This window comes from Cygnus olor, chromosome 1, assembly GCF_009769625.2.
Source record: "Cygnus olor isolate bCygOlo1 chromosome 1, bCygOlo1.pri.v2, whole genome shotgun sequence".
Lineage (NCBI taxonomy): Eukaryota > Metazoa > Chordata > Aves > Anseriformes > Anatidae > Cygnus > Cygnus olor.
The window spans coordinates 180,316,875-180,342,439 of record NC_049169.1 but is presented as its reverse complement, the minus strand read 5'-3'; the positions used below and the strand labels follow the sequence as shown (position 1 = coordinate 180,342,439).

Sequence of the window (25,565 nt, the reverse complement as noted above, 5' to 3'; positions counted from 1 at the left end):
CTTGTTTCTAGCTTAACAACTTAAATTTGGAGGCTATGGGAGCAATAATACACACTGCAAAAGCATGTTTGGCTCAGGGTTGTTGTTTGTTTCTTTAGTACTTTAATGTTGTTATATGAAATAGCCAGGGAGTTGCTCAACAGAATAAAGAGGGTACACATCTTCATCTAGAGAAGAAAAAAAAAAAAAGGTATAAATGGGTGTGTGTGGGATCGGTGTTCTTCAGAGCCACCCGAGGGAGGAAACCTTCTTATGGCATAGAGGAAAGAGCAAGTGTGACGTGGTGGGACTATGGAGAGCCCCAAAAGGAGACAGACTTGTTTTTGTTTTAAATTTCATTTCCGCTTTAAATGGATATTATAGTGAATGGTCATTTACTCATGCTTTTACAGTTGAAGATATGTTTTGCTTCTTTAACAGGGCAAAAAGGACGTTTCCCAGATATTTAACAACATCTTGAGAAGACAAATTGGCACACGCAGCCCTACTGTGGAATACATTAGCGCCCATCCACATATCCTATTCATGCTTCTAAAAGGGTGGGTGCTTTAATTTGACTTTGATTTTCATTAAAGAGCATTGCCTGGAACATACTGGCATTGCAATTGATCTACTGTCTCACTTTTATTTTTATTTTTTAAAAAGGATTTTCAAACTTTGTTCCAGATTTCTTTTGTTTCTTTTATATTGACTTTCTTTCTACATGAATGTACACTTTTTAATAACTGGATTATTTTATTTAGCCATTATTTCTTCACCAAACATCATGTTGGACTAATTATGTGCTGCTTGTTTTTGACTGCTCACCATGTGGCATGTGACTTCAGTTCTTGCCCTGAACTCTTATGTAGTATTGTTGACAACTGCTGAATTTCATTTAGACCCTTTTGCGTTGCAGGAGGGGAGTTATACTGCTCCCTATAAATAACTGCAGTCAAATGCTGGACCACCATGTGGCAGAACACAGAGAAGCAAAAATGCATGAAAAGAATAGTTGTATCTGTGGGACAGACTTCTCAAATGCTTGTAGCCACATGTGAATTTCAACTTTAAATTAAGTCAGTAATGAACTCCATGTCTTTCAGTAGTAAATCTTTTTTTTTTTTTTTTTTTTTTTGTAATTTTAACCTATGAGGGAATAAGTGCTCAGCCAGTGTTTCCCAAGGTAAGCTGGGCAGGGAGGGGGAGAAGCGTGGAGAAGACATCAGCCGTAGTTGCGTTCAGGAATGCACAAATGTTGGCCTTAAACTCTTGAGGTTTCTGTCCCCTTTGCTTGGCCAAAAGTGCCTCCCATTTAGCAAGAATCTTTGCTTTTCCAACACTTAGTCTACTGTTTTCTGTGGTTTTCTTTTGGCCTTAGGATTTTGTTTATTTTTCTCTAAGGAAAGAAGAATATATGTCATTGGGATTAAAGAGCTAATGTTGAAATAAGTGCATTCATTAGCTGATCAGTATGAAACAACGTGGACTCTCATAGCAGTTACCTGGTTATACTAGTAAGAACCATTTGAAAAATATTGTATAGGCCTTTTAAACTAATGGTACTTACAAGAATATGCATTTTTTTTAATGTGTTTCTTGCTCTTGAGGCTTTAGATTGGCATTTTAACCATTCACTCTGCAATCGGTGTTAGGAAAATACTTAAGCCCTATCTAAGATTGTGCATAACAAGAATGCAGCCCCAGGGGTAAAATCCCTTCCAGCCAGCCTTCCTCTCTGCCAAGGACAGACCTGAGTGTGTGATCCCGGCCTCCCTCGGAGTCGGGGGAAATAGGCACGTCTGGAGCCTGATTCCTCTAAACCAGCTATTTGCCTCAAAACTGGCGACTTTCCAGCGCAGCTGAGCAGGAAAAGAAAAGTAATCGAGCGAACTAATTTCTACCAGGGATTTAAAGAAGTCCGAGCCTGTCATTGAGTGTGGTGTCAAAACTTGTGTTTGCTCTGATAAGCAGAGGTCCTAGTCTGGACCCGCTGCTCTTCCCACCAGCAGGGTGGTGGGGAACCAGGGCAGGTCGCTCTTCTGACCTAGGTCTTGCTCTTACAAGTATCATGATTCATTGTGATTGTGCTTTAATTTTGAAACTCTGATTTGTTTTGTGTTACTAAGCACCAGCGTCTTTGGATAGCAAGCCAGTAAGCTAGTTAAATGGATTTTGTTTTAATTTGTTCATTAAAATTCAACATTTATATGAACCTCAAACTATTTATTTCAGAACAGTGATGATAGTTCTCTCAGTCATTGTTAAGTTGTACAGCTGTTTTCAATTTCATATATAGATGCAATCATTTTCTTCCCTTTCCTGACTTTTAGATTTCCTTCTCTCCTTTTCACTCATTTTGTTTTTGCACATTGCATGTGCATCTCTGCCATATGTCTTGGCTTTATTTAAAGTTAGAAAATATTTTTGGATCATGTCCCAGATATTCTTTGGCATCTGTAGCAACCAGGAATATTAAAATGATAGTAAAAATTTCATGTTATGTGTATGTGCTGCTGATGGACATGTCACTGTAGGTGACCTGAGCCAGTGGATGTATTTAAGTGGCATCAGTTACGTGCTTTTCTGAGATGGGTGCTGCAGCGTGTCCATATTAGTTTGGGTCTCTGGCTCCTTGTTTTTGATGTCTTGGCCATCTCTCCACAGCACTGCACTGTATCAGAATTGCCATTTTACAAGTTTTTCCTATGAAAGTGCTATTGAATTCTTCAGCAGTACTCCAGAAGATGGTCACTGAGCACTAATGGTATCGGAAGAGTTGCTGTGTGATGATGTCAAATACCCTGCTGCCTTACCTAACCCACGCAGGTCCACTGCCAGGGCTGCCTAAAAAAACAGTACTTCAAATACATACCTAAAGTAAGGGTAGGTTCCCTTACAAGCAGCTTGCTGAGTGCAGGCAGTGCGTGGTGCTTGTGCCCAGTGAATTGTGAATACTTAGAGGTAAACACCCCCACTTGAAAATGTGACTTGAGGACATGTTTTCATATTTATTTAGTACTAGGTGAATATATATGAAACTGAAATCTACTTAAAGGAAAGTGGATTTGGCTCGCTTGTACCTTTTAGTGTTTGTTATATGACATTATTTGGAGAGAAAAAAAAAATTTCAACCATGACCGTAAAAGAAACAGCCCGGGACTATTGTGAAGGCTTGTCATTGTTTTACTTGTATTGGATGCAAAATTTCCTCTGCCCCCTGACAGTCAGTTCCCAACAGTATCAACAAAAGGTTGCTTTTTCATTGCATAATGTGAGCTCTGTTGAGTGGGAAGGATCCTGAATCAGGGCTCCCTCCCAGTATTTCCTGCCTAATACTCCAGTGGCACTGCCAGTTTGAGATAATTGTTCCTACCTTTTAGGCTTCGTTTTACTTGTTGGCTACTCCCTCCTACATTCTCAGTTTCAGAAAAAAACATGTAGCACATAGTTCACTACTTACTACTGTTTTTTTGTTTTTGTAAGTGAATTGAGTTTGCTGCTGCATGAATACTTGCTTTTATGGTATCTTCTCTATGAGCAGGCTTTGTGTATGAATAGGATTTTAGATGAATACAATGTTTGGTATATAGAGTGTCTGATATATTCGGACCAAATTTGAGCCAAGTCTTTCTCTGGTGTAAGCGTATTGCATTAGCCCAGAAATAATTTGGTCCTTTATAATTTAAAAATATTTTCCATTTCTAGTACAGTGACTATGGCAGACTTGAAGTTTGTGGCACTGTTTTCATCATTTCTCATGAGTTACACATTTATAAGATCTTTTGTGAATATATATATTACGATGCATGTGATCTCTAAAGTGCTCAGTCACTGCCCAGATCTGTGTTGATCTCTTCGTATCATAGTGCAGGTAAAGCTTTAATAGTATGTTTTCTGAAGTTGCAGAATTCCTTGAGTTAAGATAAACTCAAGCCACAGAAGTTAGTGTAAAAGAAGATCAGAGTATATCTGTCTGTCAAGACCTTCTGTCTTCCAGGCTTGATGTCCTTGTAATCTCCTTCCCATGCATCCATATCTTGTACCATCTTCTGCACTAGCCACATAAGTAGAATTGTCTTTGCTCCACAATGCATCTCTGCTCTCAGTCATGCCTCTTTTAGCCTCCACAATAAATGTTTTGAAATATCTCAAGTCTATTATTTCCCTTTCTGGTTGTCCCCAGTGGTCAGTATGTGGGTGTTTCTTTAGGTTGTAAGTTAATCATAACAGAACTCTATTTTTTTTTCTGCATAGAGTAATAATTGCTCATGAGAAGAGATTGTGAAACACATCTCCATCATTCTTGCCTGATGGCTTGCATGTAAATGTGGGTGCAGATAACGTACTGGTTATGACTGGGCAGCCTATAAACTTCTTCCAGGCATACTCCAGGAGCCAAACCCAACCTCCCTCACTTATGTGAACAGTCAAAGGTCCATAACCCAGCTCTAGATAATGGAGCATTTGACTAAGAATGATTCTGTTGATGCTTGTGTTTTAAGAAGTTATTGTGCTGGAAACAATGTAATTTGCTTTTATTCCAAACAAAATATTCCTTAGCCAAGTATTAAATATTTTCCTGGCTGCTCTCCTAGGAGCAGCTCCGCCTCTTTCTGCTTGAAAATTAGTATTCTTGTTAATGGAGTAGAGGAGAGGTGTGCCTTAACAGAAAGCGGCACGTCTGTTGGCTAAAGGCTTTTAAGTTCATGGTTGCAAATGCTCCCCAAAAGGAAACAAACAGGGGCTTGACTGCATGCATTTACTTGTGAGGGTGGGAAGTTTCATTTGCCTTTTTGGAATAGTGGTTCATTTTTCATTAAGCCAACTATTGTTGACATCAGGTTGAAGTATGCAGCTCTGGTATGCTCTCAAAACACTAAAATTCTTTTAAATTGCATGCTGGTGGTAAATTTGAGGGCCCACTCAATTACAGCACAGATGGCATTTTGTCTTTTTTTTTTTTTTTTTGGCCTAGTGCTAGGAATTAATTGTGAAAAGGAAAAATGATGCTGATAAGCACTGGGTGATAATACACAGTTCTGATATAGTATAGCCGGCTTATTGAAACAGTGTGTGCTTTCTGTCCCCTTGGACTTCATCACTTTCACATGACTGAATATTGTTGGAAGAAGTTCACTTCAAGTCCTTCCTGACTGTTAGATTGCTTTTTTTATTTCCTTCTTCCAAATTATGTTTCTAACAGTTTTGTTTCAGATTAACTCCGACATTAAAGACATTAAGACTTTATAGAAATAGAAGATTATCTGAATTCCCTCCCCTATGCCTCCCTTCCCAAGACTGCGAAGTGTGCTGGCTCCTATCTGTGACATTGCCTGTGCCGTAATGGGATTGTAACTTGAGGAACAAATATTCAACTCCTGAACAAACCCTTTGTCTCTGCAGAGGGGGGGATTGAGCAGAATTCCTCCCCAACTGCAGGAAAGATCTTCAGAGCTACAAGAAGCTTAATCATATGTAGACTGCCAGGTTAAACTCTTCCTACCTTCCTCATTAGGCATTAATATTTGAGATTGATGTTCTCTAGAAGAGTGGGAGTTGCTGGGTGGCCATGAGGTGCTGTATTTTTCTTGGATAAACTGAGAAGCTCAGAATTACATCTGAAAAGGGGAATTATTGTGCTGTATGGACTTTGCTTTCTCATAAATGAAAGAACAGTGAAGGAATTCTGTTGAAACCTTATGCACTCCCTACAGTCTTCACAGAGAGGAGGTGTAATGCATAGTTATACTGAAATGTGTGTTGGCTTGTAAAGACAGAGGTTAGGAGTGGGAAATGCTGGCAGCTCTGGCATTATGAGCTGTAGTCCTGAAGCTGCTCTGGTTGAGGGACACACTGTGCGTGTGCTGGGCCCTCTCTGGCACATATTTCATATGCTACAAATTTCCCTATTGCTATAAAATTGTCTATCTGTTTTTGGTCTTTTATGGTTTGATCTTTTTTGTTTCCTTCCGTTCTCCAGATATGAATCCCCAAATATTGCCTTACGCTGTGGAATTATGCTGAGAGAGTGTATCCGACATGAACCATTGGCCAAAATCATACTTTTTTCGGAACAATTCAGAGACTTTTTCAAATATGTGGAAATGTCGACGTTTGATATAGCTTCTGATGCCTTTGCTACATTCAAGGTAAGTTATTTGATACCTGCACCTTAGTATTGAGTCAAAAATGGTATTCCATCAGTACTGATCATTGAATACTATATTTAAGCATTTGAACTGGCTTTTTTGTTGTTCAGTAAAAGATATAATTAGTCCTTGGTCAGTTTGTAAAAGGAGTCACAGCAGCGATCAAGTCTGCAAAGACTTTAATTTAGTGCAGATTTACATTTCACTGATGTTCTTCATCTTGATACCCTAAGGCCTTTAATACAACCATTTAAAGCTCAAATTAATCATTCATTATGTACAGTTATTGTAGACCACATAACCTTTCTTCTCTTTCTAACCTTCCCCACAAATAAAACCACTGCCCATCATAACCACAAATAGTAAATAGAAGGAATCATTTAATTCACTTTTGAAATCCTGTAATTTTTTCTGAGCCTTCTGAGTCTGGCACTTTGTTTAGACTAATGCTGTGCCCCTGATTATTTTTACATGTCTGCATGCTTACACTTGTGGCCCGTGGTACAGTGTAAGGACCATACTGCTAAGATGTGTCAGGTACAAGCACTGCAAAGGTGCTTGCTTGACATTACAGTGGCCCTAGTTTTGTGTGGTGGTACAGGGACTATTGTCTTTTGATTTGAGACTGTTAACATTGAACATTTTGAAAGGTAGATCAAAGGAGAAATGTCATGAAACTTCTAGTCACGATTAAAACTTTGCCACCTTCCTATCTCCAAGTGACAAATAAGCTTAATTGTAATGGAGAGCATGAGGGAAAGCTAGAAAGGGCCAGCTGCCATTTCCTGCTTTGGCCTCCTGGTAAGTCTGTGGCTGTTGGTGATGCTCTGTTGGTCCCTTCAGTGCAGCAGAAGTGGCCCAAAAGCAGTAGGTAGGATTTGCCCATTGCTGCAGGATTGAATGCTGGGATCCAGGTGGCCTACGCTGTTCACAGAGTCTGTGTTTTGTACTAAAAATGAAGTTGGGTGAAGCTTGCCAAATTTCTTGGAATTTGTATGTGACCATCGTGTTTCCTGCAAGGTGCTAGTGTACTTGTTGAGCCAAAATATACAGGGAAGACTGGTTTATTTCTGAAAAATAACTTAAATGGGAAAATTCTTTTCAGGTAAAGAATCATCTAAATATAGATCTAACTCCTTTTTTTTTTTTTTCTTTTTTTCCCCCCCCCTCTATCATTGAGTTCTTTGCTGTCATAGAAACGAGTTGTTCATTCTTTATTCTCAGAGCTAATTAGAAATATGATTAGATAGATCTTGGGAATAACTGTAAGAAATGTTAGCTCAGCAATTTAACACATAACTGAGACCTGGCCTCAGTTTTCACTTACCTATTGAATGGGGTAGAGATTTGCAGAATGGAGATAGTGTTGCATTCTTAAGTAATGAGTTGATCAGGATTAAAAATTCAAACCACCCATTAATCAATAGCAGTATCTTTCAGTTGTTTTAAGTTGTGCTGCCGTTGTGTTCATTTGGTAAATGTTATGAAAGTGGAAGTAGCAAAGAAATCTGGACAAGTAAAAATGTGTGTATAGGACTGTAAAAAAAAAAAAAAAAAGCTGAACCATAACTGAACTATTTAAATCTTCCATCTCTGGAGTTTTACCCTATCTTTGGAAGAGTATTTGTCTCTCGTCAGAAAAAGTGTTCTTGGACTCTGTTCCCAGCCTGACAGGAGAGATTTGCGTCATTTGCCCAGGTCCTGCTCTGAGCATGACAGCAGAACATGTGGTTGAGTGATGGGCATGGTTTTTACCCCAACCAGGAGGTAGGATGTGGACATGGGTCACTTCAGCTGCAACAGGGGCTACAGGCTGCTGTGACCCTCCCAAGGCAAGAGGGATTGATTGACCTTCATGGATCTACAGCTGTGGAACTTATTTCTGTCCTCTGTCATACAAGTGTATTTTTAGCAGGATTTAAAAATAGGATTCTACATCCTCACGTGCATTGGAAAGAGAGGAGTAAGAGGGCAGTTCATAGGTGAGAAATCATCTCTTAAAATGCTTGGGGCAATCTATAAAACTGCATTTTTTTAAAATTACGTTTTAGCACCTGATACATGGCCAGTTCTGGAAATAAACCAGCTGTTCATTTCATCTTCTATCTGACTGTTACTCTAAAATAACTGGAACAGCAAGAAGTGATATGGAAGCAATTGAATCATGAGATGTGGAGCTACCTCATTTCTAATACCATATAAATAAGTGCTGTCTATGGTTGCTTACTGGCTGGATTACTGAACTCTGTGTTTTCAGTTCTGCTTCCCCTGTTTTGGGTTTGCAGTGTTGCCACCAGGGTGTCTGGTTGAGAGCTGAAAGTCTTGGATAGTCTATGCACCAGAGGAGGGTTTAATTAAATGTGCATTAAAGTTTGAGGATATTTATAGTAGGAAAGTATTGGAATTTTTGATGAACTTGAGAGGTACTTCTTAATTAAATTCAGCCAGGTGCACAGCAGAGGGGAAACAGAGCTGCTAAAAATGCAGAGGAAAACAGCTTGTATTTAGAGAGTCAGCTGTGGAGGGTACCAGGAGAGGGTGGAAAGAGTGCTGATTGAATACTGCTGCTCCACACTGTCTTGTGATTTTCTGTGAAAAACTCACTTTGGATTATATTCCATTTGTGCCCCCTATTGAAAAAATGTTGTACTTGCCTCCTAAGTGCCCTGCATCAAAGCTTGTGAATTACATTTGTTATGCTCAGCCTTTTAAACCGGTATCGTTGCAATCCTGCTAAATAAAGGAATGTATTAAAACGTAATGTACTGCATTTTGTAGCACCCTGCTTTCCTTTTACAATTTATGGTAAAAATAAATTAAAGGATTAGTATGTAAAGAATTAATTTTATTTGTGATGCTGTAGAGGATGTGGTGGTGCGTGTACTTCAACAATGCTGTTTAGGTCTCTGACTGTGGTTAAGGAAACCGAGGAAAAGATGATGAAAAAGATACCAGAAAGCAATTCACTGAAAAAATAGCGACTTGAATGGACCTCATCAGGCATTTATTGTCATCAGTGTTATGTTTTAAAAGAGGAAATAAGATACAAATTAAACTTAAATGCCTCAAACTGGCCACCTCAGTTATAGCTATTCATGCAGTAAAGAGACTTGATTTCTTCTGGAGCTGAACATCTGCATCTCTGCTGCTGAGCACCAGCATTCCCCTCCTGAGAGAGAGGATGCTCCAATTTAAATCTGAGTTGGTTACCCACCTTTTAGGATGGGATGCCTGCTGTGCAACTTCAGCTACCTAAAAGGTCTCTGCTGCTGCTTGTGTTGGAAAGCCCACCTTAAGCAGAAAAACAGGAGTGCATCCCTTCTACCTAAGACCCCCTGTTTTGGGGATGGAATGGGTGTGGAGGGAACCTGGGTTGCTAGCTTAGATTTGTGCCTAACCTGTAGGTTTTAAATAAGTAAGTGTATATATCCAGTGGTTGAATTTGAGACTGCCTTGTTGCGTTCAATGGACATGAGCAGTAGCAGTCAATAAAAATTATCATAATCTTCCAGTTGTGGGGCAGAATGGAGATCACTTTTGGTTGTGGGACCAAAGCTGATCCCTCCATAAAGGGTTATTTTGCTTTCCTCCTTTCCCTCACCCCAGTTTATTGTAAGTACTGTACACAATGACCACAAAAAATAAGGCTAAAAGGTGGGAGGAAGAAGGAATATAAAGAGCTTTGGAATAGCTTTATGTTGATTCTGTTTGCACTGAATGAATTCTCCTTAATATGCTAATAAACACACAACTGAATTCCATGCGGTATCATTTTTAAATGTTTTTTGTTTATGGAAATCATGTTGGAAATATCTTCTAAAAGATGAAGTGCTAAAAAAAAATACTAAAATGTATTAGAGAATAAAGGGAAAATTGAATGGGCAAACTCTCTAAGGGAACCTTTCTCTGCTCTTTCCCAGGACCTGTTAACAAGACACAAGTTACTGGTAGCAGAATTTCTGGAACAAAACTATGATACAGTAAGTACAAATGACAGAGGAACTTCATAAAATCTCTTCATGCTTAGCTAGAAGAAGTGCGCTTTCCAGTAGTGGAGGATTTCATGCTCCACATAAAATAGTCACGCAGGACTGCAAAACTAAGCATTGCTTTTACTAAATGTGGTGTTTGAAATACAGGTATCCGCACTGCTCACATCCACAGGGGACAGATGCCAAGTTTTCAGGAGAACTCGAAGTTTAAAAACAAGTATTATTCATCTCTGTACTGCACCTCCTCATAGGTGAATGGAACCGCGAACAGTATTTAGATAGACCATGGGGAAAAGTGTTCACATTTTTAAACAGTTTTGTGGTATTCCAGCATCGATAGGGCCATGCCAGTGTGACTTGTAATACTCTGGGACAGAGGAGAAGAGTTACTGCAAGAAGTTTTAGCGTTACTGAAAATTATATGCACCTAAGTGGGAGACAGAGATGTCACTATTCTCCTTACCATCCTAAATCAATTAGTCCCTTGGTTTGTTGCCATTTTTCACTTTGGCTTTTTGACTCTGTTTTGAATCAAATTTCAGTCAAAAAAATTCCACTGGAATCAACGGAAATTAGTCTGATACGGATAATGGAATGAGACTACAGGTTATGTTCTTGTGTTACCTTAGGTATTCTTTATTTCATTGCCAAAGTAAAAAGGCCGATGACTATTTCTTTCGTTCTAGAGTTACCAGGAAGGTTAAATAAAGATCAGGCTGATTATTGCTGAGTCACAAACGTAGCTTAACTGGAGCAAAGTTAGTGTTTCTGCTCATCTTTCCTCTGTTAGTACTGAAGGACTACAGTGGAACAAAATTTGAAGTATAAATAGTGGGCATTAGGATTTTTTTCAATGATTCTTGGACAGTGTTGGGTTTATTTTGCTTGTCTGGTCGATGAACATATACAGTAGCACAGCTGCTCAGTCTTCTTGACCACAAGATTTCTTTTGCCACCTGCAAAAAGCCAGCATGCACTCTACTCCTGGTGATCCTCATTCTGCAAAGTGCTTTAATGAGTGAGGATGTTTAAGGCAGGTGGCACCTCACAAAGAGCTTTTGGCACATGGCAGTATGGGACGCACTGTCAGCAGTTTGGGGTGCTGCATTAAATTGCAAGTAAAAGTAAAACACACTCACACGTCCCAGCAGCAGATTCACTCTCTTGTAAAAGAAGGCTGTACAGGCACTGGCTGACTTCTGTGCGAGCTGGCTCATGCTACCTTCTGTTGCATCCAGTCCATATGTGGTATCGCTCCGTGTAGCATTTGGCAGATGAGTATTACTGGGCATTAATTCACTACATGATAGCAAGCAGAGAAAAAAGGCCACAAGAGCTTGGCCTGCCATTGCAGTGAAGTGTTAGAGGGTGGCACTGCTGCTGCTTCTGCTGCTCCTCCAGGGTGGAAGGACAAGAAGGAAATGGGGAGAAGGAAGGATGGACATGAATTGACTGCATTTGTTTTCTTTTTACTCTAGATCTTTGAGGATTATGAAAAACTCATTAATTCTGAGAATTATGTAACAAAGAGACAATCTTTGAAGGTAAAGCAACATTTTTCAGCGCTTCCCTTGAAAATTTGTAATTCATAATATGAAGAATATCTAAATGCATATATGGCAATGAAGTAATCATGTAATTTCTAACAAAAAATAAATGAATGTTTGGGGATGCTTTTCATACAAGAGCTTGCTGTGAATTTTATTTCCTGGATCTTTGTTGAGGCATTGGACTTTTTCTATGGAACAAGCACCATCATTTTTCCTCTGACCTCAAGTTTGTACTCCAATTCAGAACAAGTTAAAATGAACTTGAGAGTAACATCATGGTCCCTGTTTTTTCATTGCTTCTTGCCACTGCAGCACCAAGTCTGACATGGAATGCAGATGTGGCCAAACAGATGTGTTAATGTAAAATCTGAGTGAAATTAAAGGTGTCTTTGTGGGACAGTTGCACTACACTTGCTTCTGTCCCAACTGGCTCATACCAGCTCCTATTACATTCAGTCCGTATGTGGTAACCTTTTCTGTAATGTTTGGAAGATGGGCATTAACTAATGTGCTACGTGATAACAAGTCTAGTTAATTTTTTTTAATGTAGTGACATTAAAAACTCTTAAGACAAACATTAACATATGCTGTTGCTTTCTTTGCTTTCAAAAATCAAGTGATAAACTGATTAAAAAATTTTTTTTTTGGGTAATTTTCTCTATAGCTTCTGGGTGAATTGATTCTGGACCGACACAACTTTGCCATCATGACAAAATACATCAGCAAACCAGAGAATCTGAAGCTGATGATGAACTTGCTGCGAGATAAAAGCCCCAACATTCAATTTGAAGCATTCCACGTGTTCAAGGTGAGACAGCAGGAGCTGTACAGATGGCAGTCTTTCTTTTCTGCTCATAAAAGTGGCTTTCAAGGAGGGCAAGAGAAATCCCTCAAAAATAAGGCTGAAGGATAGGGTTTACAGTTGTGTCAGTTGTTTGAGAACATCTTTATTGAAAACCTCTCTATCACACAGCCTCTGTTTTGTCTCACCTTCAGGTGAGATCTAATGCAGCATCATTTCACTTTGGGTTGAGGGTAGTCCCTCACGCAGGGATGAGGTGGATGGTACTGGTACCAAAATACACAGTTCCTAGATGTTATCCAGGGTCCTTTCCCGAACTCTTAGGTGTTTTACTATGTGATTCTGGGTAAGTATATTAAAACAAACAAACAAAAACAGACAATTAACCAAAAACAAAACCAACCAACCAACTAAAAATAACCCACAATGTCTTAAAACTTTACATTAAGACCAAAAATAGCCAGTGCTAGCACTGTGCATCAATGTGAACACAATTTGCTTTTAAAGGTATTAAAAAGATTTGATAGATCTGAGCTTGAAATAAGTTTAATCCTTCCATCCTTTGCACTGATCATTAGCACAGTCTTAAACAATTACAAGACCCAACCAGTGTCCTCTTTTTCATTGATTAATGTTAACAGGTGAATAGTTTACTGTTTTTCTCTCAAAAAAGATCTTTGCTCCCAGTCAGAGGGTGAATTGAATTGTTACTGTGCAAGACTACCTTTAGTTTGGAGCTACTGTATTAATTTCAAACTATGCAAATAGAGCTGCTAATAATTTTCAGAAGAGGGGAGTCTGTGAGGACAGTCTTCCCGAAGATGGTTAAGAAAGATACCAGATCACAACAGAAGTCATGGTATTCTGGAAGGGTTACATTACCCTCTACAAATTCAGGGTGACTTGTTGAGTTCTGTAGTTCTGCCATTTCCCATTTGGCAAAAAGCTTTCAGGTCTTTGGTGGGGTGATTTAGAGGATGTACAGCTTCTCCAAAATGCTTTTCATTTACCAAAAAAAAAAAAGAGTCTCAAGGAGGATTAAGATAAAAAAAAAAAATCCCTCCCTGAAATAAGCAGCTTGGTAAGCTGTTCCCTTGCTCACTTCCTCCGTCGTCAGCTGAACCACTGTGAGCAACTTCTCCTCCTCCTCCTCCTTATCAGGAGGTCTGTAGCTCCAAGATAAGAGAGCAGTCAGGCTCAAAACACTTGCAGCCTTTGAGATGCCTGTGGAGGGAAGGGATCAGAGGATTGGGGTCTGCTTGCCACTCTGTGAACAAATGCCAGCTTTCTGTGTATGAAACACATGAATCGCTGGTCCTGTACTAATGACAGGCATGGCCTGGGCCTTGGGAACAGCTGATTTTACTTATTGTAAGAAGCATTTGAAAGGATTTTGAATAATTTATAAGGATTCCATTGTGCGACTGTGTTGATGTTGCTCCTTCCCATTCCTTCCTTCTTTTCCTTTACCACCAGGCCGTGTCCCATTTCCCGTTAGAGTGTAGGTATTGTAGGGTCAGCCTTGCTCAACCACTCGCAACACTACCACGTGGATGTAATGCTGAGGCCTGCAGGTGCCCAGCAAAATAAATAGTGCATGATGATAAAGTTATGTCTCTTCAGTTCAAAGCACCAAACTCTGTCCTCAGATACTATCCTCCATGGGATGTTGCTGTTTTTTTCAGTAGTACCCATCAGCAGCATTTAAGTGGTGCCTTACTCTACCTCGTATGCATAATGTTCGTTGTGTGGGAACTGCAGGCTCAGAGCAGCATCTGATCAGCTGGAGATTGTTTGTTTATCACTAGCAGCAGCACACCAGAGGAACGCTAGAAGCTCAGCAAAGCTCCTCTGTTAGGTCCTCACTGAGGGCATGGGTTATCTGGATCTAGAAGCATTCAGCTTCTCCCAGGTGGGCAGCGGAGATATAGGATATATTATAGGAAATCCTATTGTGAACTGGCTTTGTAGAGAAGGACAGAGGAGAGCATTTTCCTCTGACTTCACTTTTTACTCTAACTTCTGGAGAATTAATAAAGGAAATCCTTAGATATTCAAGAGAAGAGGGGAAAACATTTCTCTTTTCTTGTGCCCTGCTCTGCAGTGTGCCTGCCTACTCTTTCTGGGTTACTGTCCCTGAACCCAATTCTCTTGTCAGCTGTAATAATTCTGTGCTAATGTAACTGGGAGAGGAATCTGGTCCTCAGCTTTTAATCTCATAAATTTTAAACTGTGCCTGCATTTTTAAATTGTGCTTGCAAAATGACCTCTACAGCCCTGGCTGAAATTACAGCAGACTAACTACAGTTACTTGAAATCAAAGGTCTGCTGAGAAGCAGATACTTGCTGCTCTGTCTGAGCTGCCAAAAGATTTAGGTTTAAATTACCTGATTTAGATGTTTCACCAGTTAGACACATTTGAAATGAAAAAGTGCTTGTTTTGTAAGCATTCAGGTTTCAACTTTCCCCATGCCCTTGCCAACCCCCAAAAAGGCATATAACTCTTAGCTTCGTGAGGCAATTTCTTATTATTGAGGATCCAAAACTGCAAGACAGAGACTAAAATGATGAGCACCTCATGTACACAAATATTTTGCAGGAGTGTTTGATGGCTGACAACGCCCTTTGGGCTCTGAGAACATTTGTTGATCCAGGATGCTTTCTGTGGGAAATCAAGGACAAACAGAGTGCCTTCTTGCAGTGCCTGCTTCCATTTTCCTCCCAGGAGATGCTTGATCTTCCTCCTACCTTCCTCCTCCTATTCCTTTTGCCTGAGCAAGACGGAGTTTGTGCCTTGCATCATCATCCCAAGGGTACTTTGTAAAGCTGTGTGTCCCACACAGTGTGTGCATGAGGATTAGCCAGCATTTAATCGTTAGGAAAAACTAACACACCCTACCTCTTTCCTTCTCCCCCAAAGATGTTCCAGTGGGGACTCAGAGCTATGGGCTTTGACAGTCACCAGTCTCCTCTGCCCTGATTTCAGTGAAGAGGTCTCAGCCTTGAGCATCCACACTTCGAGGACCAAATGTTAGGAAGGGCTCCCCAGCTCCTGTGGTGGATTTGTGACAGTTAGTGGAGCCTGCTGTGAGTTAGCCCAAAGGGGAGAGCACAGCTCTCAGATGTACATGAACGCAGTGCAGGTCATCCTTTGACCTAATGCATTTACAAATAAAAGCTAATAACGAGCCCTCTTGGCTTTCACATAAACAATTAGCTTATTTTGACGAAAACACCCTGGAGTGGCGAATTGGGATTATGTAACTTTCTTGTTCTTAAGCAGACATTTAGCAAGATAATTTTACTGTTTAAATCTAAAAATAGACCGGGTACACTGTGTTTTGTGACCTTAGCTTAATTTTTCCGTTCTCTTCCATGCACATTACAGAGCTACCTCTCGCTCTGCAAATGGTCTCAGATAATTTGACCGTACTGACAGCTTCCTCTTGATAGGAAGCTGAAACCAAGTGTGTGTGGATGTGTCCTCTCTGCCTGTTAGCTGGAGAGTTTGTAGGGCAAGAAATGCAAAGCGTTACAGTACAAGCAACATGAATCGTAAGGCACTTCTGTGTGCAGTTTCCTGCCATGGTAACATTGTGCTTGACCCCAGATGAAGTCTTAAAATACTCAGTCCAGGGTATCCAACCCCTGTTCTTCTGGAGTCCCAGAGGATGGTGATTGCTGGTCATTAATTGTAAGGAAACGAGGTCAGATTCTCTAATCAAGCGATTTTGGTATTTGTTTGGGGAAGAAAAAAAATAACACAGTGTATGACTTTTAATGCAGAAGAGAGCAAGAGGCAACTTTGGGCAACTTTTTCTGAGTTGATTTTCATTCCAGTCCTTTTAAAAATATTCACAAAACGGAACTGTGCTGAAACAGCTATTTTTAGAGTTGGAATTTTAATATGAGGGCTCTCTTTATTTTGGGTCTCTCTCTCTCATATATCAGAATTAAGTGTACTCTAGAACACACGATCTTTTATAGTAAAACCATGGGTGAAATGGACTTTCTGTGAAGTGTTTTAGCTGCAGTTAAAATTCATTTCAGTAAAAATGTTCCAGCTAGCATTAGTAATGATTTCTATTTACAGAGAGTTACAAAAGAGAGTTGTGAACACGGGGCACTCTTTTTTACACGCAAAACGTTATGGTGGTCCTAACCCTGGCCTTCGTGGATCTGATTAGTTGATACTTGCAGAACTTATTTTGTTTGCTTAGCTGAAGCATTGAATAACATGTCAGGAATTTTCTGGGCCTGTAACGTTCTCTCTTTACGAGTCCCTTTTGACACTGAGCAAGACTGGCAGTCAAGATGATCTTTGTTTGGATTTTCAGTCTGACAGTTTTGCAAGGGGATGATAATAATCTATAAATAATCGAGCTGGAAGATAAACAGGATGTGATGTCTTCTATTAAACTAGGTCCTTTAATTATTTACTGTGGTAATGCCGGTTGGAGAACCAGCACGAAGTGCTGGCATTTACTAGGTTTACCACTAAAACCTACCAGTTATGTTTTCTGACCAGATAGGTTTTTACGAGAAGAATTATCTTTGTAAAGAGGCCTAATACTTGCTGGAGGAAGATGTCCAGCCCTTTAGGATCAGGCCTTCTGTAATACATCCCAAAAGGTCACAGAGGAGGAACTGAACTCAAGAATGAAAACCTTGCAGCAAAGCTCTGTAATGGTTATTGTCCTCACCCCGGTCTGCAGGCTCGTGTGCTGCTTTTCTCAAAGGAAGCTTGTCTGGATGGCTTGGGGCTTACCACAGCCCAAGCCCTGGAAGGTCCAGCCTCCATCAGCACGATGGCCTCCTGCGGGTCAGTGTATGGGGAGCTGAGGCGTGGGGCTGCTGGAGCTGAAAGCATGAGCTGCCGCGGTCTCAGCCAGAGCCAAGCATTCATACCCACGAGACTTCAAGATTCATATTCCCTAGATAAGGCACAGAGAGGAAAGCTGTCAAGTACATTCAGATTTACATTCCCGAACCCTTTATTTCTCAGACTGAGGGGAAACAACAGATCAGTAGCAGAATATCAAAGTTATTTGCAAGGGAAGGGATATTGCTTTCAAATGTAGCAGGCAGCGATAGAACAATTAGCTATTGACAGTCCATCAAGCGTAGCAAGAGCTGGGAATTGAACACCCCACGGGCTGGCAAATGCTTCCCTGGCAAGATGTTACATTTTGAAGGATTGGAGCATCGTGCAGGAAAGCTGTTATCGTAGGGTGGCTGCTCTGAAGGGACTCTTGAGAGTTTGGGCTATGGGTGCTGCTGTTGTGAATTTTTAGGGTGGCAAGTAGGCATAAATTTATATATCTATATTTAAGATGATAGCTCAAGACAATCAAAGAAAGGTGATGTGGAGGCCTATGCAGAGGGTCTGAATAACTGGGGATGTTCCACCTTCACAGGGACCGTGGCCTGGCCACACAGAGCACGGTGTGTGCGTGTTCCCCCTCACGTAACGCACTGATTACATGATGTATCCCAGGTTTTCACGTGGCCAGAATCTCAGGGAGGAGAAACCCGTAGAGGAGCCCCAGGTCGGGAGCCAGCAGCCCCGGGGCTGGGCCGAGCGATCGTGCCGCCTGCGCTCGGCCGGACAAAATGCCATTCAGCGCTGTCAGCAGATGTTTGTTTTTATTCTGGTTTGAACAGGCTCGGAGGGAAACTGGCCGTTTTCCAGTCCTGTCCATCCTTAATTTCTTCTCGTCGGGTAGAGAATAACTTGAGTTATGTCGTTGCACAAGCGCTCAGACAGTGTTTTGTTTGACCAGCCATGGTAACCTCGGCGCAAGCCAGATGTGGGAACTCCTCCTGTGGTGGCCAAGGGGTGCAACGCATGCGTTCCCTCTGCCCGGTGTCCGCACAGCCCCGCTCTCTGCAGCATCCTGAGCTCCTTGAGCAGAGCCCATCACCGCTGGCCTGGAGTTTCCTGCGTAAGGCAGAGAAAATGTTAAAGAAACAGCATGTGGGGTTGTGTTCCCAGTTGGAAGGCTGGTGCTGTAGGTTTTAGGTTTTACAAGAGGAAAAAACAGAGCACAGCTAAGCTTAGCCTTTAAAGTTGCTGCTTGACAAGACCAGTAAGCCCATGGGACTGGCGAGCATCTGAGCCTCACATCACCTCCCTGCTCCAGAGCTGGATGCGCCCCGGCGCTGCTGCTCCGGCTGCTGTAAATTTCCACGCTCCCGTGGATGGATTAGGCCGGGGGAAGCGAAGCCTCTGACGTGTCTCCCAAACCAAAACAAAGCTGGCAAGTCTAATTTTAGGCCTGGTTTAGTATGGAAATGATATCAGACCTGACACAAAGCTTTTCCGTTCTCCTGATAATTAATTTATGTGTAGTAAGTGTTGCATGTAGGAAAGGCTGAGAATTGATAGCCTGCCCTCAGCAGCTGGGTTTGCAATCAAATACTTGATCAACAAAGTGCAAAAATAAGGGGAAACAATGCCACACGCAGGCATAGCTTAGCTCAGGTTGCTGTTGAACCAACGTGTTTGTAACTCCTCTCCCTGTGCCCTGGGACAAGGTGTGCAGCGGCAGTGTCTGCCTGCCAGCCCTCAGCTGCCTGGTGAGAAAATAACTTGTGGTAATATTGTGTGTGACTGATTGTTCCTCTCTCTCTCTCTTTCTCTCCCTGCCGTGCCTGGTTTTGTTTGCATGTTAGGTTTTTGTGGCCAGTCCAAACAAAACACAGCCCATCGTGGAGATCCTGTTGAAAAACCAACCCAAGCTAATTGAGTTTCTGAGCAATTTCCAGAAAGAAAGGACGGATGATGAACAGTTCACTGATGAGAAGAACTACCTGATTAAGCAAATCCGAGACTTGAAAAAGCCAACAGCTTGAAGAACTCCACTCGTTTTCCACTGTAGGCATTAATCTCATCTGTTAAGTTCCTCCATGTCCCTTAAACACCACGATAGTGCTTGAGAAGGCACAAGTGCCTGTTTTTTTTTTTTATTTCATCTTTGTTCGTAGATGTCAAGAGTATAGGGGTTTTACATGGAAACTAAAAAAAAAATTAAAAAAAACTAGAATAATATATTATTTTTAATCAAGACTATAATTATTTATGTCAGTTTAGAAGCTGTTTGTAATAGAAGCTGGTTTGACAGATTTCTCTGTGCTCAAGGAGGATGAACCTATTTTGCTTAACTTTATCGGCAAACTTGAGCTGTTGGTGAGTGCACAAAGTAGGTCTTCTGAGGACTAATGCTCTTCCTTTGCACCTGTAGTTGTGACTTTGGTTTAGTGCTGCACACACACAAGACTGTGAAAGAGTACATTCGTCTCTGGAGTTAGCTGCAGTTACAGATTCTGTTCTTTAGTCAAAACAGCGGGAGATAAAAGCAGTAAAGGTCACGCTTTCGCTTTATTTTTGTGTTCTTTCATCTTTAAGTTTTCCTATACCCTAGATCAGAGGTTTTCTATTCAGTCTGTGCTAGGGAAGTGGACGAAGACATCAGCCAGGTGAGCGGTTTCTGCCAGCCTCCCATTTTCCTGTACACGATCTACCTTTTGCTAGGGCACAGGCTGTTCCCACCGGTTTCTGGTCAGACTGATGGACCGCGTAGTCCCCGGTGGGAGGAAGGCAAGAGCATCCCCTCCTTCTGTCAAGGCCCATGCAGTATTGCTAATAAAATGATCGTGCTCCTACTAAAACCAGCAAGAAGTCTGTCCCCAGTCTCGGTGTGTGGTGGCCAAAGCTGTGTGGTTGAACCCCACCGAGTACTGGCACCGCTGTAGCTCACGAGCTGGTCCTTTGTGCTTCCCGGTGCTGGGAGTGCTTTGGCCAAGATTTTTACATCTGGGTGCTGAAAGGAAGGGTCCCAATTGTAAATGGCCTCAGCCTGAATCACCTGAGTGGCCCCTGGAGTCATTCGGGGGCTGCACTTGCTCTCAAAGCTGAGAGCATTTATCGGATACCTAAATCGAGTTGAGGCGGCCATTTAGCAGCCCTAGGCACCTCAGGCTACTTCGTGGCTGGTGTTTTCTGTCCTTGTTCATTCAGATGTGAATTCGGGTTCCGTGGTAGGTTTCAGAAGGGGAAATCATTGCACTGTTCACGTTTTAAGTTTAATAAGCTCTGCGGTCCAAACAGTGTTTCCCAGGTGTGTTTGAACAGTTTTTTGGGTGTCTTCTGTTTTCTAGTGGGGAAATGAAAATGTTGCTCTGATGCTTTATTGGGAAGTGGAATTTGAGAGCAGGGAGTGGAAATTTCTTGAGTTTTTCTTGACAGCCTAAGTTCTGAGTTTTCCTGTTTGTTGTAAGGCAGTTATCTAGCTAAAGCTATAGCTAACGCTTCAGATAAAAAGGTGAAACTGAACTGTAAAAACAGAACAAGACTTTTTCCTTCATAAAGCGGTTGTATATTGGGGTGTCTGATACTTTTAATTTATGTGCTTTAGAAAAGAAATGAAACTGAACAGATTGTAGAGTCACATTTTTTGTTTTATTTTGTTTTATTTTTTTCAGATGTCAGATATACACAAAAAATGTACATCTTAGTTGCCTGGAATTTAAAAAGAAAATATTTACAAGCTATTAAAGGCATGATTACTGATTACCCTTTAGTTCTGTGTTTTTTTTCCTCTTGCCTTTCGGGATAGCGGGACTGCGCGGTGCTAAATTCCTTCTCTCCTTTGCCAAGCAGTTTCAGCAGATGGAGAGAGACAGATGAGCACTTTCTTCAGAGTTCATCCATCCCCTCTGCGAGCATCGCATCTGCAGCCCTTGCTGGCAGGGGGCCTGGCAGCCCAGGCTGCCGTCCAGCTTCGCCTGCCTGTGGTCTTCAGCCCCGGTGCTATCAGAGGAATGCTCGCTGCTCGATAAAGGAGTATCTCCAGAGCAGCAGTCCTCAGAGCTAGCTGCTCTGATCCTCTGAGATCCGGAGCCCGAAGCCGAAGGGTGGGACCCATCTCCAGGGCTGGATTAACGCGGAGGCAGATGGCCATTGCCTCAGCCTCTGGAGTTGCAGAACATCAGGCTTCCAGCCTGTGCTTGGAAAAAGTGCCTAGCAGCGCGTCTGTGGGGAATACCTCCATGTGACAGCGTGAGTGGGATCTGTGCAGAGGTGCCATCGCACCTGCTGAAACAAAGTGGGGAAGACAGTGCTGTGAAACACTCCTGTCTTCACGGCCCGGCCATGGGAGGGCTGCTGAAGATACTGAATCCTGGCGTGGCATGAGGAGTGAGGGCAGAAATGTGCCAGGCTGCTTCATCCCACACTCACTGTAGCGGCAGCCTTACCCAGGGCTAAGGGGCAAGGAGGGCTTGTGGAAAATGTGTGCGTGCTCGTATGTGCAGCTGAAAGAGAGAGGAAAGTGGGTGGGCTTGCAGTGAAGTGACGTGTCGGGCTCCATGTGGCTTATCATAAAAAAAAGCTGCTCCTGAAGCGAGTGTTGCCAGCGCATCTCCTAGTTAATCAAGTCTTCCCCAAGCTCAGCTTGCGTAGCTCTTTCAAAGAAGAAAAAGAATTGGTGAAGACGAAATTAAGCGCCACAATAATATTTCACAGCTGGTGGGAACGCATCCCTAATTAAATGCAAATGGGGTCTTTTCTAACGCAACTTCAAAGTAAAGATAGAAATTCCAGTTTCCTTCAGTTCATTCAGCCAAGGCTCCTCTTCTGCCTAGGCAGCTGCTCCCACCAGGAACTTGATGATTTCTCTGGAATCAGTACCTGGGGGAGCTGCATGGCTGAAGGACAAAGTTCATCAGCGTGAGGACAGGGAAGATGATGGCTGTCCAGGGAGAGAAGGAAGCTGGAGGAAGCGTGGGCTGCAGCCTCTCAAATCCAGTCCCCACCCAGCATCCGGGGGGGTTGGATTTTACAAGTGACTCCCTGCCAACAGGCTGCATACAATCCTGCACGCAAAGCCTTCCTTGACACAGGAGGGTGCCAGGAATCTTTGAAGCATCATTTTCTGTCCCAGGATTCGGGTGGCTTGTGCTACTAAGAAAAATCTGATTGGGATGGGCAGTGGCCTCCCCTGTCCATAACCACACGTAAACCAGCAGGTGTGAAAAAGTGGGGAGGGTGCGGGCCTCTGGCCTTCAGTAAAAGTGGGTGTTAAGGCTGCTTGAGCCTCTAAATCTGCATGCTCTGGGGACAGGAGCAGATGAGAAGGAAAGAATGGCTCAGACCCTGTAACCTAATGATAAAAGCACTCTCAGGAGGGAGAGGAGACCTGGATCCCAGCGCATGCTTTGCTATTGTTTGTAAGACTGGAGCAGGGCAGAGAGAACCCCGGCCTCTTTCCAGCGGGTGCAGAGATGCTTGGTCAGTAGAGAGGCTTTTTCTCTGGTCAAATGATTCATTTTTCTGCATGAAGTGGAAGTGCTCCAACATTTTGGCTGGAAGTGCCTTTCTGCAGAGCATCTCCTGCCTGGTGGGCAGGCCATTACACAGCAGGGGTGATGGGTTTTGGTCTCTGAGCTCGCTCTGCATTTGCCTCCAGCATCGCCCACTGGACTTGTGCATGCTGCCAGCCTCTGAGCAGCACCAGGCAGCTGGGGACTACATCTACCATGAGGATTTGTTGCGTTTACCACCAAGGCCTGTTTCATAGCTCTGATGGACCTGAACTGGCCAGTTGCTATCTGTGTCAGAATACGGACAGGTGCCAGAAATTGTGCTGGGCTGGGGCTCTCCCAGGGCTTAAGCAGGAGCCAGCCATTGCCCGGTGAGGGATACAGGCTCCTAAGGGCCTTGGCTGTGGGAGCCCCAGTCCTGGAGCAGCTGGTTTGCATCAGTTTTTGGAGTAAATGCAGACCCAGCCCCAGGAACTGGAAGTGAGATGGGTTCCCCCAGCTTCTAGCCAGCACCTTAACAGGGAGCTCAGCCACTCTGCTGCCTGTTCAGAGCAAATCCAGGGCTCCTCTCCCTCTGATCACAAACCCAGTGAGCTGCAGAGTTATTGACCCAGGCCCCCTTACACATTTATTCCAAATATTTAATGTACATGTGCTGTGTGGAACAGCACAAGCTGATAACATTGAGTGCAAGTTGTCCTGGAGGCTCTGTTGGGATGTCCAGTCCCAAAGGGGGAGAGGCAATCCTGCTGGTGAGGACAGCTATGGTCTGGGGAAGAATCAGAGAACCATGGAGTGGGTTGAGTTGGAAGGGACCTTAAAGATCATCTTGTCCAACCCCCTGCCATGGGCAGGGACACCTCCCACCAGACCAGGTTGCCCAAAGCCCCATCCAGCCTGGCCTTGAACACTTCCAGGGATGGGGCATCCACAGCTTCCCTGGGCAACCTGTGCCAGGGCCTCACCACCCTCTGAGGGAAGAATTTCTTCTCAATGTCCAATCCAAACCTCCCCTCTGTCAGCTGAGACCTGTTGCCCTTCTCCTGCCCCCCCAGCCCTCTGAGCCTGGCCTGCAGGTGACTGTAGGTTACCAGCAGCACCCTCCAAGCCAGTGCCAAGCACATGCAGGCGACACAGGAGGAGATGAAGGGAGCGTCCAGGCCGAGGCAGCAGTTGTGGCCACGTGCTTCTGACCAGGCCGAAAGCCAAGCACCTCTCAGGGCTGTGACTTGGCCGGGCTCCCCTGGAGTGCCTTGGGGACAGGCGGGCAGCCAGCCCGGCCCTCCTGACTCGCGGTCCTGCGCCACAGGCCTGCCTCCTGCTGGCTCCTCTTTCCAGGAATGTGACAGCAGGAAAACCAAGGAACCCACCAAAACCCTTTCCTGTGGCATGCATTGCGAGTGGCTTTACAAAATCACGACAAAAATCACCTTTTCCATCTTAAGGATCACCCAGGGGGGCTAACCCAGCGCTAACACCCACTGAGCCGTGTGCTGGGGCTGGCACCTCCAGCATGCTGAGGTTTTACTAGCAGCTGGGCAGAAGGAACACCTCACCACCAAGCTTACGGGTACGAGCAAAGCCCTTTGGCTGCAGGCAGTATGACAGGAGCCAGCTTAATCACCGCACCATCACCCAGCTCCTCGTTGTTAAAGAAACAAAAAAAACACCAACTGGCCAGCGCAGCTCTCCTGGGGAGAGCTAGCAGCCTGATGATGAATGGAGTGTTTCTTCTGAGGGCACACAGACGACAGGATCATGTCTTGTGGGCCACAAAAGTGCCTTGCTCAACTCTTAAGAACAGAGGCCCTTTATTTCCAAATTGCTGGGTACCTCTGCTAATGCACAGCACTGCACTCTGTGGAGCAGCTGGCCTGACAAGGGTTTGGAAGGGATTTAAAAACGCCCTCGTCAAAGCCGAGCCCGCTGCATCTGTTCGGAGCCCTGCGCAAACACGCAGCCGGGGTGAGCGTTTCAGCAGGCGGCACACCCCAGCACGGCCCTGCCCGGGCAGGGAGCAAACAAAGCGTCAGGGAGGCGGTCAGATGCCCGCCGGCTCTGCACGCGTAGGGCAACTGGGAGCCTCCCTGTTTTAAAGCTGGGTGTGGGGAAAAAATGATATTCACAGAGGGACTCGCCTTGCACCCCAAGGAATGTCAAGGGCAGAGCCGCAATTAGCTCATGGGACGGAGCAGGTTTGTGTCGTGGGCTGTCCGCCATGGCTTGTGCTGCCTGTCAAATGGGAAAGGAAGGAGACAGCAGGGACAGGCGAGAAAGCCACACTTCCCAGGAGATGTCAGGCAAGGGGGAGAGACATCAGCCTGTTCAACAACAAGCCCAGCGCTCTGGCTAGTGCCCCTTCCAGCCACACGGCCAGAAGCTTCTGCTTCTGCTGGTTTTTGCTTCCTCCTGATAAATCTGCCTTGCCCCATGCTTGGAATGAAAGGCTATTGGCAGTTGAATGTACTGGCATGCGTACTATTTTAAAGACATCTTTCAGGCCTTTCTGAAAGGCCATTGGGAAGGAGGAAAATGTATCAATGCTGGCCTTTATGAGACATCCCTAAGGCCTGGCTTTTGCTAAAGTTGTTGAAATACTTCATGGTTCCTCCAGGCTTCTTCAACCTTTTATTTTTTTTGCCAAGTTAGAAATTTAGCTGCCCTGGGGGAAAATTTACTGGCAAAGGAGTGAGGTGACCTCACCAGAGCTAAAGGGAAGATAATTGAACAATGAAGGCGAACAAAGAGAAAAACACAAGCAGACCAC

The 25,565-nt window shown here is 43.5% G+C and overlaps 1 protein-coding gene across 1 annotated transcript in view; it reads left to right on the top strand.

The window, feature by feature from the left end:
- The window catches only part of CAB39L (calcium binding protein 39 like), a 46,546-nt gene extending 25,499 nt beyond the window's left edge, over positions 1-21,047 (top strand). The window contains 6 exon segments of the mRNA XM_040542383.1: positions 421-539; positions 5,963-6,131; positions 10,052-10,111; positions 11,602-11,667; positions 12,338-12,481; positions 19,151-21,047. Of these exon segments, the coding sequence (XP_040398317.1) occupies positions 421-539; positions 5,963-6,131; positions 10,052-10,111; positions 11,602-11,667; positions 12,338-12,481; positions 19,151-19,330 (738 nt within the window). The 3' untranslated portion in view covers positions 19,331-21,047.
- The last annotated feature ends 4,518 nt before the right edge of the window (positions 21,048-25,565 follow it).